The sequence below is a fragment of the Anas platyrhynchos genome, chromosome 1 (assembly GCF_047663525.1).
Source record: "Anas platyrhynchos isolate ZD024472 breed Pekin duck chromosome 1, IASCAAS_PekinDuck_T2T, whole genome shotgun sequence".
Taxonomy (NCBI): Eukaryota; Metazoa; Chordata; class Aves; order Anseriformes; family Anatidae; genus Anas; species Anas platyrhynchos.
Window position 1 is genome coordinate 101371959 of NC_092587.1, and position 17237 is coordinate 101389195.

At 36.2% G+C, this 17237-nt stretch overlaps 1 protein-coding gene across 3 annotated transcripts in view; it reads left to right on the top strand.

The window, feature by feature from the left end:
- The window catches only part of ROBO1 (roundabout guidance receptor 1), a 737177-nt gene that overhangs the window by 456855 nt on the left and 263085 nt on the right, over window positions 1-17237 (top strand). For all 3 annotated transcript variants that reach the window (XM_038185492.2, XM_038185509.2, XM_038185519.2), the window contains one exon: window positions 3329-3655. In XM_038185492.2, coding sequence (XP_038041420.1) covers window positions 3329-3655 — 327 coding nt within the window. The remainder of the gene's footprint in view (window positions 1-3328; window positions 3656-17237) is intronic.

A 17237-nucleotide genomic window follows, 5' to 3' on the forward strand; every position in this document is an offset into this window, starting at 1 on the left:
AAAAGTAGTGGAAATACTACTGGTAAAAATGGATTACTCATGTTCTTTTGAAGCATAATTATTTGCAGGAACCACCTAACACTGACTTTTTAAAGCTGTAGTTTTGTTTGTTAGCATTTTATTAATATCTTGTATATCAGTTAGGACAGTAGCTTAGTTCTTATGTTAAAACATTAAGCTCTTCAATAAAAGAATGGACTAGAGATCTAGTGTTCTAAAGACACGCATTAAATGCTGTATTTGTGAAACTGAAAATGAACGGGACCTCCTTCTTCCTCTCCCCCCAGGAGGTCAGTACCCATGATAGCAGCTTTCCTATTTAAATGACTATTCCATTCTATTTTCAATAATTCGTATATTATACCAACAGGAAGTTTTAAGGCAAGGAGAAACAATTCTTGCCACTGCAAATTTAGCATTCATCTAATACTATCTTTCTTTGAACCTTCATGTCTGTTTATTTCAGTGCTGGAATTCTTGTAAAAATAGTTGTGGCACAGTCCAAGAAACTGGAAACATGATTTCATATAACTGTTCTTTTAAGTAGCATCGTGAAATAATTAGTATGGCGTACTTTAATTGGTCGCATCCTGTTGAGTTTTTATGGAAGACTTGAGTTAGAACGAAAGCACGGAACACAAGTTGGTTAGATCCTATAACACAGTGCTGTCATCTTTTGGGGGCTGGGAGGAGAAGCAGCTCTATATATCTAATGGCATATCCAGTGTATAATAGGTATTTTGCTTCTATTTTTTTTTTTTTAAACCAAATATCCCTTCAGGATGGATTTTTGACAGGAAAATTACATGATTGGTGCCCACTGTAAGATTGGTGTTGATAATTGAAGCTGCTTATACTCAATAAAGCACAAATGCAGCTTAAATAACTAGGCTAAAATGAAAACTTTAAAATAAAAATAAAAACGTATAGATATGTGGGAAGATTATAACTTAGTTGTCAAGGCCATTATATCCCTGAGGCAGTTGTCACTAAATCTGTGGTTAATGCTCACTATGTGCCAGTCAACTAATTATAACTTTGTCCCTTTCCACTTCAAACAATTTTATGAAATTTTCTAGAGAAAGATAGCTTTATAAAACACCAGATTAAATATACATATAAAATAATTGACATTTCCATCATTTTAATCCCTCTGATGTTAAAGAAGTCTCAAAAGTATATGAGCATTCCTGGAGTTTTCTGAGAACTTGACCTTACGTAAGGACTTTGCCCCCTCAAGAATCTTGAGTCTGTTTTCAAGAAAATGTAGAGGTCAGTCTTCGAACTTTTATTCTGTATGGTCATTTCAGTTAGTGTAAAGTGACTTGAATGTCAGTATGGAAGGTATGCATACAATATATCTGAAAATGATATTTCATTTATTTGTGGTGTGAGCCTGGCTGATGGAAACAGCAAGCAGCTTAAAACTGTACTGCGTAATAGCTGGCTGGTACAATCTGTGAAAATACAAACCTGCGCCACGTACTATTGCATATGCAAACGAAGACCCTTGTCCTATCATTATCTACCCAATTAAAGAATCCCTCTCCATCCTTTTTATAAGCCCCCTTTAAGTATGAAAGGCTTCAATGAGGTCTCCCAGGAGCCTTCTCCTCCACAGACTGCACATCCCCAGCTCTCTGAGCCTTTCTTCATAGGTGCTCCAGCCCTCTGATCAACTTTGTGGCACTTTTCTAGACTTGCTTTAAAAGATCCACATCTTTCTTGTGCTTGTGGCTGAAGACGTGGATGCAGTACTCCAGGTGGGGCCTCACGAGGGCAGAGCAGAGGGGCACAATCACCTCCCTCTGCTGGCCACCCCTCTGTTGATGCAGCCCAGGGTGCAGTTGGACTTCTGGGCTGCATGCATGCACTGCTGGCTCATGAGCCTTTTTGTCCACCAGAACCTCCAAGTCCTCGGTGTAGCTGCCCTCAATGAGTTCTTCTCCCAGTCTGTGTTCATGTCTGCGGTTGCCCTGACCCAGGTGCAGCATCTTGTACTTGGACTTCTTGAACATCATTAGGTTCACATGGGCCCACTTCTCCAGCCTGTCCAGGTCCCTTTGAATGGCATCTCCTCCTTCTTTGATATCAATTGCACCACACAGCTTGGTGTCATCTGCAAACTTGCTGAGGGTGTACTCAATCCCATCGATTGTAGGATTGTTTCTGTGTCTTTCCTTGTGAGGTATGTAAGAAATAAGCAATGGTATAAACAAAATAAGGCTCTTTATCCATGTCTAGGTATTGTTACCTTGGAGAAAGATCAGAAATTGCTCATTTCAGTTATGAGGGAGTGGCTCATCACAAAAATTGTGAAACTGATTTTGTACATGGCTAAGTTAAATATAAATAAAGAAATAAGGAAAATAGTAATTTAAAATTGAGTCGATTGAGATTTAGTTGAGTCAATTGAGATTTAAACCCACAAAAGTTTAGGTCACACCCTATCCCCAATCCAGAGTTCTTGGGTTACCCAGTTTGTTGTCATATTATCCTGTATCGTATGTCTGTCCAGATTATCATAGTATTTCCAGGCTGCTCTGAGCTCGCAGTTTGAATCAGGCTGACCTTGAGTGCCTTTCTAAAAGAGCATCTTGTTTGCTTGTAACTCTTCTTTCACCCCCAGTGCTTTTGTCTTATATCGGCTCAGAATTTCAGATTGGGTAATGTGTAGCCAAGACGGTTAAAAATATTTAATATAAAAAGTAGCTATAATTTTCCTGACACAAGAACTGTAAGAAGCACTTGGGCATTCCGTGTATTTCTACATCTGTGGTACTGTTTAACAAGTCACTAAAAAGAGCTGGTAGTACAAGCAGAATAAAGCAACTTTGTGGGTACTGGAAAAGTTAGGCTTACTCCATAGGCTTTGCATGAATTGGTGGACTTCCCGAAAGGTTGAGTGAAGTTGATCATGACTTTGTGTTATAAATAAGAGCAGTACCGGTTTTGCCAGAGGTGGCCTGATGACTGCAGAGTATCTGTAGAATTGGTTTTCATAATTACATGTATACATATTCATGTATGTATAAATTTGCATCCATTTTTATATTGATATATTCATGTGTATGATCTAGGAACATGGCAGTTTATTTCACTATTATAGATTGCATTTTGAAAAATGCTTTTGAATTTATTCACTTGGGAGAACCTTCCACACAATGAAATACAGTAAGGGGCATTTTTTTTTCCACTTAGAAATGCATTAATAGCTATTCTTACTAAAATCCTGCACTATAGGGTAATGGTTAAGTAGTTGTATTGCAAAACTCTACGATTACCTGGCAGCGATCTAATAAGAAAACTTTGCATTTTTATGTTATAGGCTCCCGTCTTCGTCAAGAAGATTTCCCACCTCGAATTGTTGAACACCCTTCTGATTTAATTGTTTCAAAAGGAGAACCAGCAACTTTAAACTGTAAAGCTGAAGGAAGACCAACCCCAACCATTGAGTGGTATAAAGGTGGGGAAAGAGTGGAAACTGACAAGGATGACCCTCGTTCCCATCGGATGTTGCTGCCCAGCGGATCTTTATTTTTCTTACGCATAGTTCATGGGCGCAAGAGTAGGCCGGATGAGGGGGTCTATGTCTGCGTGGCAAGGAATTACCTTGGGGAGGCTGTAAGTCATAATGCATCGCTGGAAGTGGCAAGTAAGTGCTTTTTTTTTTTTTTTTTTTTTTTTTTTTAACCCACTCTGCAGTAGCAGCCCCTTACTTTGATGTTATTCAAAGATTTAAAAAAAAAAAAAAAGTGGCCTGCCTAGAAACAATGTAGGAACTATATAGTTAGTCTTATTATATGCATATTAATGGACTTAAGAAAATAGAAAGATGGAAGAGGTATCCTATCACTTTATAAATTAAGACATTTCTGTATGCTTGCACACATCTTCATGCTTGCATGGAATTATGATTATTAGATGTGCTTGTTAGATTTTGTATAATTAATTTCAACTTACAGATGGTTTTTCCTCTCCAAATATCCATGCAAAACGCCACATGTAACAGGAAGCAAGGCAGCCAGGATTTTATCTACCAGGGTACATTTGGAATTGTTGCGCAAATAAACACTTAAAAAAAAACAAAAAAAAAAAAAAACAACCAACCAAACAAAAAAAGACAACGTATTTAGAAACAAAAAATAATATTGTTTTGCTCTAAAAGAAGTGGTCTACAAATGATCTCTTTAGTTATAAGTATTTCGTCAGAGGAAAGAACAGTCAAGTGTGTTCATGTTACTTTGTATTCCTTATCTCTTCCTGTATGCTCTTTAAAGTCTCCTCATTTTAGAGGAAGAGAATGTACATCAAAGGGTTTTGAACATGCCCTATGAAAGGCCATGTGTAGGTCAAAAAATGTCAGTTTTGGGATAGTTAAGTATGAGAGGAAACCTTCCAATCCAGAAATTAGTTATCTATCTTAAGTTGCTTTTCTACACTTCCTGTGTAATCCATAGCGATTTATCTGTTGTTGTGTTGAAGAGCCAGTTCAGAACTGGGTCAATCACTCTCTGAAAGTAGTGATCTCTCTGATTAAACAATTCATATTAGGAGTCTAGTCAGAGCTGTCTGTCAACTTTTAGGCAAGCTAAGTAGATGCCGCTGTTGGTGTATGATTTATGAAAATCCAGCCCTTCTGATAAACCTTAACTCCCAGAGGAGGTGAAGGAAATGGGCTATATAAAGTTGTCTGTTTGTTTGAGCCCTTTGCCTAGCGTTGCCCACATTCAGAGAGTACTTCATAATGCTTCTACCAGAAGGATCACCAGCGTCACAATAACGCATTAAATATATGTGATTAAGATCTATGACCATGTTGTTTCCTTGTTACTGCTTTAGCGATAAAAATAATTGGTGCTTGGCTAATTGGAAGTATGTTTATCCAGCAAACGTATAACCTATTTAAACTATCTGTTGATCAGTTAAAAATGCTATATACAGTATGTTGTAGGTGTACATGTGTTTTACTGGGCTTCCATATTTAAGAGGTTCTGATTTTATCTGGGTGCTGTTATTTACTTTCTACCAGTGCTTGTTGCTTCTTAAATGAGTTTTAATGTTCTGTTCATGCAGCAAATCAGTGGCCACGCTTATTTCATACTCTGTGGTTTGCGATGTGCCAAGAAGTAATATCTGCAATACACATTGTGTTTCTTCATTGTCCATGAGGTAGACTTCAGTAGTAGTAGATACACGATTGCACGTATGAATTCCACTGTTACTAGATGTGTATGTAAGCTCTGCCTTAAGTCATCTCAATGTGATTACAGTAAGAGTCTTACTGACAAGGTCTCCATACAGAATACTGATATGACAAGTATTTTTTTCTTTAAGAGGCTCTGCTTCTTAAGAGGCAAAAATAAAATGAGTATCTTTTCAAATGTGTGCCACCTAACAGTAGTATAATGTTAAATTGCTAGTCCAGTTCAAAAGTGCTCTCATTTTGAGGTCTAGTGTCAGAAAATACACACCAACACCATTGCAAGGGAAAGTAATTGCTCTCTATAGTTGGAAATAAGATTTGTAGGTTTGTAACAGTATAATAGTACATGATTTTAGTTGTTTACCAGCAGATTATAGACAATGAATTTTAACTGAAAAGGTTATGATTTTAATGGAAAAGGTGATGTGGCACTGCAAAAGCACCAAAGCATTTTAGATAGCACAGAAGAGGTGAGGAACAAGAAGAGTTGCAGGTTGATGGAATAAATTTACATTAAATCCAAAATCTGTGGTTTATAGCTTTTATGCTGTCATCATTGTAAGAGGTAGTTACATTCATAGTGGATTGTTACAAATCAGTAAGCTGTTTTGATTAACTTCTCAGTACACCTGTTTTGAACATAACAGCATTTGCAATTCTGTGCATATAGTCATATACAATTGCAGTTTTAGAAATCCTTAGTTGTAGTTTACTCTGTAAACATTCAAAAATATGTTAGATTTACTTCCATTTACAAAATACAGAATATCATGTGGAGTAATCACTTGGTTGTGCTTTGCTGCAAGTTTAACCAAAAAACTTTTGTGAAACATAGGAAACAAATGTTTTGTGAGAGCTTAGCAGTTAAAGCAACTCCTGTCTTCGCCACTTTATATTTTATAATGTGATAGTGAATTTAGCATGACTTTTTTTTTTTTCTGTCACCTATTAGAGTAACAATTTCAATTAGGTTGATGGACATGTGGATTTGACTTCTGGTTTAGGTCAATACTAAAAATTTTCGCGTCCATTACACCTTTGTGTAGCTCATTTTCTAAGCAGTTCCAACACTCATCATTGAGACAGGCAATACACTCTCTATGTGGACTGTGTAATAAGGTAAATGTGTTCTTTAAATAGGATGCACATTGATTCTGCAGTTATAAAGCAGGAAAAGTAAAGAGATCTCATACCAAAAACTAAGCAAATACAGAATATTAAAATCTGCTTTATCTCCATAGTGAAGCAATGTGTGTTTAAGGAACTCTTAAAAATAAATAAAATAAAAGCTTTAGATGTGATAGCTATATTGGAGAAGACACTAAAATCCCCAATAAATTGTAGCAGTAAAGAAAAAAAAAATCCCACTGCTTTGTCCCTTTTCTATTGAGCAGAAATAGAAAAGTCACTTTCTTTGTCGACTTCACTGAGGTGTTCACATTATTTAATCCAAAGCACACAGCATTTTCTTACTCTGATGTATATCTCAGTCATGACACTATAGTCCTTAGTAGTATTGAACAAGACTTAAATGCCATCTATAATAATTAGAAAATCAAGTTAAGTAAGATTTTTTTTAAGAGTTTTCTTACTCAGTTTCTGCCTCTTGTGGCCTTTGCAAAATGTTTGAAGATCCGGTGTATCTACTTATGGCATAATGAATTTGTTATATACTCTGTCATGTTTGGTGTTTTTTTTTCAAGTTGAATTTCCTCCAGTTTCTGTGGTTGTTTCCTTGAAGCTATCTCTGTACTAACTCCCAAAAATGCTTTAAAAGCAAGATGATCCTGTATGATACAGTTATATCTTTCTTAAATCTACCCAACCAGTACTTGAAGCCACGTGAACTGCTTTCTATTTGATTATATTACAGGGACTGTAGCTTTCCCTGATAGCCACCCGATATTTCAAGAATGAAAATTTCTCACACACTTTAGAGACATGTAAAACTATTCTAAGCTCCACAGCATGTGAAAAATCACTTTGTAATTTGATACTAAATGACATTTTATGTGTAATTTAGATGTGTAAGATCTTCATAAATGTAAGGATCTAAATTTGCATAAATATGAACTCAGCAAAAAGCTAAATTACAAGTCAAGTAAAGAGATGTAAGTCGTGTTTAGGTTGGGGATTTTTTTATAGTTGACTGGTTTCATCTTTATTTGAAATGTTACTCCCACATAATTTATGACATGGAGGCTCACTGTGTATGTTCAAACTTAATTTGCAGTAGAATGAAGCTTCAATATGGTAGCACAAAAAGGGTGTGTGATGGGATATTCAGATAACAGCCTGTCATCCTTTACAGACTTAGCCTGCTACAAGTCCATTTGCCTCCCTCTTCTTGACTTCCTGAACTTGGCTCTTTGATCTCTGGAGACCTACTTGAATTAGCTGCCTGTTTTGTTTTTGAGGAATGTAACTGGTTTCAGATTACTAACTACAAGTGACACATTCTCCAGTTATGAAAGGTCCTAACAAACCTCATAAAGGGCACGTCCCTGTCAAAATTAAACTAGGTAATTCTCCCTATAAATGTCACCTTTTACAGGTGGGAGCACAAAATGGAACTGTGCTTGAGACAATTTTGGCTATCACATAAACAAGAGGGAGTGAAGTCATTTTTCACAGTAGAGAAGCCAAAGATGTTTTGGAAAGTGTGAAGTTGTACATCAGCAAAATGGAAGGTGACTGCAGGGGCTTCATATTCTTGAATCTTTCAGGATTGTATGATGAATTTACGTATATGATCAAATTCAAATTCAGTTATTGGCATGTGATACCTTGTTTCTGTATTTATTCTTTACTTTTATACTTTTCTTCCATTACTCCTTTTTGAGGAAAATGGTATCTGTGGATCACACAGATGTGTGTTATGTAGCATTATGTAGAAGCTTAGCTATATCAAGAGAGGCAACGATATTTGCAGCGGTATATTCATCATTCTTTTTCCACTCCAAAGTTTTTGAGGATCTTTTGAAAAGTCAAGTGCAAATGAAGTTTGTTTTGTTTGCTGCTCAGAGGCTTCTTCAACTCTTATTTTAAATTATTTTAAATCATATTTCTCTGAGAGAAACTTCTTCCGCTTTTGCTGTGAGAGTTCTACAGTTTTATTGCAACACTTAAATCTTTTCTATTGATATATGGACTTGCGTCTCAAAAGTAATGCTTTTGCAAAAGTATTTGTAAAGTAAGTACACATGTATGTAACCTCTAACCTAAGTAGCGGCATATTTTACGCTACATAAGCTGTTATTATCAATTTACACTGGATAATAGTCCAAATACTTTCTCTGTTAGATCCTAGCAAAGTCACAGTTTGTATATTTACTGTGCATTAAAAAAAAAAAAAAGTCACGAAATGTGACTCAACAGCTCTCTCTGCTCAATGATTCTAAAACAGTAGTATCCTTCTTTCCTTCTTGCAGTGAGAAGTCAAATCTCTCTTTTTTTTTTTTTTTTCCCCCAAAAGGTTATAATATGTTCTTGTATGTATGGCGTTAGGTAAAGTTATTGAACGTGCCATCCATCACTGCAGACTTTGTTTCATGAGCTGTTATCTCTTGCTGGTAAACAAGTGACTTCTATATGCACATAGGCATTCAAATTAATGAAGATGGATTTCAATTTTAGTAGAATCTCATTAAGCTCTTCTCTCTCTTTTTTTTTTTTTTTTTTTTTTTTTTTTTGCAGTGCTTCTTCACTGTAACATACTACCTAAAATATGCTTCTGTGGGACAGTGATTCATCAAATTGATCCTTCAAAAATATTTAATTTCATTCTAAATTAAAAAGCAAATAGTAATAAACTGTCATAGCTAACTGTTCAAAGAATGTTTCTGAAATTGTCTCATGCTCCTTTCAATTGAAAGGTATTTAAGTAGAAAGTTCTATTTACTTCCTTTGTTTTTTGCTTCAGACAAAGAAGCTTCAGACAAAGGGAGGAGTATCTCAAAAAATTTGGCGAAGCTATGCTGTCGCTTACCACAAGTCATGGCATTAACAAAAGTTGCTTGAGGCATAGAAGGTTTCATAGCAGTAGTATTGCTAATGCTTATTAAAAGATTGTGGTAGAAAGTGGTAGATTTACCTTACTCTTACTATGCAGCTGTAACAAGAATTGAAAACCTGGATTACTCTAAACTGCCTCTGAGTCATATTTTAACAAAAGATATAATGTCATTTAAAACGTGTTATCTGCACAACTAAGTCAAAATTGCATGTCGGTGTGCTACTCTTCATAATGTAGTTACCTATACTCGAGGAAAACAAGAACATTTTTTTTGCCTACTCATAAAAGTTAGAATATATCAATTTTCTCTGCCATTATAGTCAGTTGAAGAACATTGAGAGCTTGAATATTAATGTAGTTTAAGTCCCCCACCTAATTTTTAAAGGCATGTGAACTCTTATTTTTACTCTTTGTTTATTCTGTTTCTTTCATTGACCTCCTGGTAATTGAAAGCATTTATTAGTGCTACTAGGAAATTGCACTAAATGTTATATCTAGGAAAACTGTTTTTCCTAATGAGACCTGAAAGTGAAGGAAAAGACACAGAAAAACTAAACTTATTTGAAACACCTTGTCATACTTCTAGATACCAGTGTGCGTTTGTATGGTATTTCTGTGTTTCTGTGTCTGTTGAGCATAGTAGTATTACAGCCATGAAAGTTTGAGAAGTATGGTGGCTGTTCTTAGATTTAATTATAATTACTAGTATAATCATAGTTCAGTTAGAGAAATTAGTCTTCTATGAGCCTTCCACAGCTGTCCTGACACTCCTATCTGTCCTATTGCATGGTTTAAAGGTAAAATAGTGACATATTTAAATATATTCAATTGTGATTCAAATTGGAAACAAAAAATATTTCAGGAGATTATGAATTAAAATGAATTAAGTTGGTCTCCTTTACTGGGTGCAATTAGGACATAATTTTATGTTGTCTTCACATTGGACCATCCCAACGTGAAGCCAATATGTTGTATCTCTGTGTTCATGCTCTTTGTGAACAGAAGTAGTCTTCATGCAAGCAATCCACAGAAGGCCCGTATCAAGTTTCAGAGAAGGGGGCTGAATCTATCTAAAATGGTTTTACTTGAGGAAACCAAGATATGAAATCCATTGCTTCCCACTGAATTAGACCATTTCATCTTCTTTCATAGTAACAGTTTAGAGGAGAGTTAAGAGTTAAGACCAGGGAATTTGGCACGATTCTTTCACATATAGCTTTATCACCTTTGTAACATAATCTTCAGCATACATTTTGTAACCGTTAGAGTTCTAATGTAGCATTGGTGTACTTTTAAAGTGATTCAGAAGGAGTAAGTATGGCATAGTCAGTGCAGGTGTCTTACTGTTAAAACCACTTTAAGTTCCTTTGAATTCCCATAAACAGAGATAACCATCCTGTGAAGAGGATGGTTTCATCAGCATAATCATTAATCAACGTTGATAAAGTGGAGTATTCCCTGTTGCTCTGAAATTCCTTTGGCGGAAAAAGAAAAGGTTGCTACAGAATCTGAAGATCAGCAATGACTTATCTGTGCTTCATTTTCCTGTGTTATACAGAATATGAGCTGTTCAATTAGCTGGAAAATTTTCTCATTTCCCATTAATTTTAGGCAAGATAGGGTCTCCCTGATTTAATGCTAGCATTATTAGCTGAAAGTAATGCCATAGTGTCAAAATTCAAACCACTTAATTTTTATAAATGTTCTGTGTTTTAAATGATCCCAAATGTGCTGACACTGCTGTTTTAAAAGAATCAAGCTAACAATGGGTTACTAGCTTTTCAATTGCAAGACAATGAACAAAATATTTTGGAAGCATATCAGAATTTCCATAATTTGAGACACCCATGGCCTGAGAGAAAAATATGCCCTTTTTTAACCAAACCATCTTTTTTTTTTTTTTTTCATTTTTGTTTATTTGCATGATTAACATATCTACTATACAAATGGTTGTATTGGATAATGCTGGTATATTTTCTATGCTTCCAACAGCTGCTTCACTTCGTATATTTTCATGTATCTTACCAAAAACTTAAGATTTTTGTTCTTAAAATCTATGCTAAAATGATTTTAATGACTTGATATATTTGTATGCTGTTTTACAATTTGTACCTCTCAAAAGAAATGAAAAAATACCCCCAGCTTTTATTGGCTACATTTCAGCATTTCTTATGGTATTTACTGCTAGTTTTGGAATGGACTTTCTTACTCTGTCCTGGGGAGGGGAGGCTCCCTAACTTGTCATATAGGATTTTTGCTATTAAAGCTGAAGTCCATACCATCAATTCATTAAACAACAGATTAACTCAGCTTTAGCTCATGACCATTTTGTTTGCTTTGCGTTGTCTGTGCAGTGGGCCAATAGGCACATGCAGTGGTGCAGGCTACAGCTTCCATTTAGTGCTTGATAAAAGTAGAAGAAATCATACATAGTTATCAATACTTTGACTATATACAGCAATTCAAACCACAGTTCTAGAAATGTTAATATATTTAAAATTGTTTCCATTCCAGTGATAATAGACATAGTTTGTGTGTGCAAGCTGTGCATAAATTAATACTCCTGTGGCTTTATAGGTTGCTTCCATGCCAATTGTTTGAGATCGAATCTGTTACGTGGGATCCAAAACAAGCACTTGTAGAGGGAAGATAGCTCAGATCTAGTTAGTTGCGTGGAACTCCCATGGCAATACATCTATTCATGCCATGACAAAAGCAGGCCTTTGTTTTTCCTTTCAGTGTGTGGGTTCCTCCTGACTTGCAGCAACATTGAGTGTGCTGCAGGCAAAGGACCCTGGGAGGAGGGCCTACCATCAGGTTGTAGGCTACCGAACCTATGGGTTGGTTTGAAAGCAGGCTGGTTACAGAGGGCCCTGCTAGGAAGAGCCGACTTCCTGCACTCATATGCTACATGGAGTACTTTGCTAGATGTATTGAAAGCTATGTATGTCAACCGTGCTGTTTATGGTGTTTATGATTTTATTTGGCAAAATCTTGTGTAAGTTGTGGATGATCTTGTGTTTTTAGTTTTCTTTGTTTTATTTATCTATTTATTTATTTTAGTTTTTCATTCATAGTTCTGTTCAGGACTAGTTTCTTCAGGCCATAGTCCACCCTTGGGTCATGGGGGAGAGAACAAAAAGAACGGTTACATTTTTTTTATATTACTTGGTGAATTTTTGATGATTCAGTCTTGTCAATACTCACAAAATAAAAGAATAAAATAAGGGATGTTCCTTACCAGAGTAATTGGATGTTCATGCTGAACAGCAAGTTCAATTTATGTATTGAGGAATAAAACAGGATACAGTTGTTTTGTTTTGTTTTGTTTTAAAAAAAGCTTGACTGAGGTTACCTTTATCTTGACAAAGCTCTTGATAGGTTATAATACTGTGACTGTACCAATTATTTTTAAGCAGATGAGTAATTTAAGATATTATGGTGACCACGATGGGATGGATGATCAAATAAATTAAGTGTTTTGTAGTCTTGCCAGAAATTGCTGTGCATTGCAGCAAATCCATAGATCAAAGAATGTAGTGGCAGTCTTTCCGTGGGATGGGTAGAAGATTATCTGAAACCTCAAAGCAAAACTGGAGAAGTCAGTTCTTACAAATGTAAGATATGCCTTGCAGTAGACTCATCAGTCATTAGCGTGAGTGAAAAAAATAAATGGTGGGGCTTAAAGGGCTCTAACTTTTCAAGCATGAACCTGAGACAGATGTGTAAGTCACCTTCCTGAATCTAATCAACATAGTTGACTAAAGCTGTTCTTAGATCTGTTGCTGTTCAGAAGCATGTGGAAAACAATTCAGATTAACATCGACTAGAAGCATCAATAAGGGGAGTCATCTGAGTTATATAAAGAAGGAAGTAGAGGCCTTAGTCCCATGGCCTGTTTTCAGTCTCTGCTGCAGATTCCTTCTCTCCCAAAGCACTCAGTGAGATGCCCCTTGACAAGGTCCCAAACCCTTACACTCTGTGGGCCATGAAAAACGGCACCTGAAGCAAAGTTTGATGGAGCTTTGTGCTGGAGATTATCAAACGGGTTGGGATCGCTGTCTGTCTTCTCAGTTTTTGTTTGGTTGGTGAGCTTCTGCTGTTCCAAGGGGATTTTGATGTGCCCTTTTCAACTAATAGATACCTAATTCCTTTTCTTTGCCAGTTTCTGCTTTAAACTTGGACCATTTTTTGTTTTTTTTTTCCCATGCAAAGTCACCTTGGTATAACTAATTGAAGATGATCATTTGTCTTTTTATTAGTATTTACATTTCCTAGATGATAATACAGTCAAAGTATAAAGTCAGGCAAACACAATGCTGTCTAGTAATCTTCATGCATTGCTTGTTTGGATGCTTTTTTTCTAATCCTGCATATTTTCCTGAAGTACTGAAACACCTGCTCCTGAGCTAAATTTGAAGAAAAATTTGCATTGTGTCAATATCCGTTAGTGTATGAACATAGAACCTTTGCCAAATACTTCATATGGATGAGATTTCATTGTTGTTATTATTTTGAATCATCATCCTCCAGGAAACAAAGGTATCAGCTGTATTTAAAATTTTGATGAAATTATTATTTCGTTTTACTGCCAGCACACTCAAACCTTTCTTAAAAATCAGGCTGCTGACAAAGATGGATTTGCATCTTTGTGTCTGTGAGCTGTTTTGATGAGAACTGTCTGAGTTGGATCCTGTATGTAAATTGATTTCAGCTGATTGCTTTGAATTTGAAAGAAATTTAATTTGAAGACTGCCCTGTTCTACTCCCTGTGGTAGTGGATGGCTCTCTACGTCATCTGTTAAGCAGTGCATAGTCAGCATATGGCTGTTCCTCTTCTATTTAAACTGTTTTCTCCCGAGAAGGAGAAATTCCCTTCAGACCAGACAGACATCTGCTGACTCTCTCTTACTAGCAAAGCAACTGAAAAGATATCTTTCCTGTGATTAAAAGAAATACGTCTGGAGGCGCTTACTTTTTGTTCAATTAATCAAAGATTAAACACATGTGGACTCTCAAAACTGAGCTTCTTTGTGTTTCTATGCTATCAAAATTGATTGGAGGGGAGCAGTTCACCAGATCTGTCTTGACTGAAATTTAATATTTTACCTACTTGGATGCTATGATTCAGTTCTAAATCCTCATAACAAAGTGGAAAAAACACTGTGTTAAATTCATTTTCTAACCCACGCTCTTAAAAAAAAATAAAAATAAAAAATGCCATGTCTTAAGGATATATGTGATTATACTGTTTTATACACAGTTACCATTTTGGTTTCTGTAACCATTTCCAGATGTAAGGGCATTTTTGGTTACTTCTTTTCCTCAGCTCTTCCAAGTAAAGAGTTTAGTGGCAGAAACTGTTCTAAGTCTGGTATTCAGCTCGGTACCTTATCCTTAATTAACAATTATACCACAGATAGAGTGTATAGAAACTTAAAAGCTTGCAGGTTTTCATCTGTCGTCAAAAAATGACTCTTTTTCATTCTAAAGTATATAGATTATGGAGACTAAAAATGCCACAAGAGTAAGATGGCAATAATTAAGTGGATTCCTTGAATACCTTGCTGCCCTTAAATTTTTCATTGGATACTAGTGAGTCTGCCTCATAGACATCTTTATCTGAAGATAATTTGTTTGGCTCCAGTTTTATTAGTGGAATTAGTTCTTCAGTGCAGTCGTAGTGAGGTTCTAAAGCAGGAACGGCTCCACTGATAATGTAACTTTTCTAAGATACTTTATAAAAATGTGTCTTCTTCTGGACTGTTCTTTATAACTACTATGTTTTTGGTTAATTAGCCGAATTTGCTTCAAAATATCTACGTACCACTTTCTGAGTAAACATGAATTGAAATACATTGGAAAGGACTGTCCTTTGATAAATAGGCAACCAGCAGCTTTTTTGACAAGTTATGTCATATGATGGCAAAGTCTCCTAACAAAGTAAGATATACTGTAAGTATATTAATAATAATTAAAGAAGCAGACAATGAAATAAACAGAACTGTCATCATGGAATTTGTACTAAAATAAAAGTAATCAAAATCTCCATGGTATGTACCTTTATTCATTAATAATGGGCTGAACCAGTCCAGTGATGTTGATAAAAGGTGGAAGGATAGGCTCTGCAAGTTGTTTCAGCATTTTAAAAGTGAACTTTTTTTTCAACTTGAAAAATATAGCAACCATTTTGGGTTTAAAGTAAAATCATAGTCTAATTTTAGTAAACTTCCCTGTACAGAAAAAAAGAGAATCAATGCATATATTTTGAATTGAGTATCTTTCTATTGCTTTGTGATTTATTTTTTTTTTTTTATGACTTTTTAAAGCATTTTTAAGTGTTTATATATGCTTGTACTTGGGTAGTAATGAGGTCATACTATTACTGTTCTGTAAATAAAAAATCTGAGGCAGGAAGAAATCAAATACCAGTCTTGGAAGGTCACAAAGATGTCTGTCAATTGTGGGGAGATGTGGGGACTTGCTGTTGCATTTCCTGCTCAAAAGACCGCTCTTCATCACTAGGCTTTAAAGATTATTTGAAATGTTTCATAGCTATTTTTAGCACTAATTGCAAATAACTTTCAAAGTCCTTTGAAATGTTCCACAATTATCTCTTTTGGGTGGTGCTGGGATATAAATTTAGTTCTCTAACTTGTAATTTTCAGTTTTCCTTCTATGGATTTATTTCTCTAGACCCTAGATTGCTGGTTCCTTATAGTTATGGGGCACTTTTTTTTTCCTGCCAGCTGCTCATGGATCAGATGAATATATCAAGATGATTGTATATTTAACCCTCCATTGTCCACAGTGGGAAGGCTGCAAAAGGGAGAGCTGAATAGTACCTAGCTGCTACAAAATGCACTAGTGAGCTTGGTACAGAAATGCTTGTTTTCATAACTTCATTTTAATGTGTTCCTTCTGGACTTGGGACTGCTCTTGCAGAAACAGATTGGTGTGGATTTTAATTTCACATGTGTGCAAGAAGAACTTTTAAGGGTCAAATGTAGACTCTTTGCTTTAATACACAGTGGATGAGAAGAAGGGGACTTAGTGTCCAGGCCAGGAACATCCAGCCCAGATCACTGCTCCAGGATTACAACCTCTGTTAGGAGAGACTGTAGGTCCTGTACAGGAATTATGCTGTCTTCCTCTCACCTTGCTTGGAGGGGTGGTTGGAGTACTAGCTCACTCTTTGTCTGCCCTAAGTAGACCTAGTAAAGCTACTTCTGAAAAGCCTGCTATAAAAGGTGGGTTGACTTTGGAGCCTGGTGTAGTTGTGGAAGTCACTGTGGCAGGAGTTTATCCCTGTGGTTTAGCCCAGTCTGGGGCAAATCCTGTGAATGACCCAGCCTGCACGCAGCTTGGCTTAGTTTTGTGCTGGCTGCTCTCTGGATAAGCAACTGGACAAGGTGGGAAAGTGCTGAAACAGTTCCACTTCCTTTTTCAGCTTGTTTGGATGGCTTGGTCAGCCATCACACTGCTCTATTACTCTTCCCCACCCTTTACTTCTCCTCACTCCATTTTCTTTCTTTCCTGCTCTCCTGTGGGCTAAGCAAATTGTTTTGCACAGTACAGGACGTGCAGTCTTTCTCCAGGCCATTGTAGGAGTCAAGTACACTGTCTTGCGGGGCTGGATTCAGCCTTTGGGCTGTCAATTAGTTTTCCCTCTTCTAGAGGGAGACTCACAACTCATACATATTTCTGCTGTATGTCATGGAATAGATGCAGAGCTTCAAAGTTAAGAGGATAGACAATGGGAGCAGTAATTAGCAGCCACAGTCCCTGGGTTTGCTTTTTCAGTATGCTGTCATCATTTAAACATTTTGTTGCTGGAAAGAAGAAAGCAAGTTTAATCTCTTCCTGATTTCAATTATGGCAAAGAAGAAACTTGATTTAAACCAGTGTTTACGAGAGATTAGATGAGCATGAGGGGAGGTTGCCCATCGGAAAGCAGTATAAACTAATGGTGGAAAAACAGATTACTTTTCTTTGAATTATCTGACAATGGTTTGT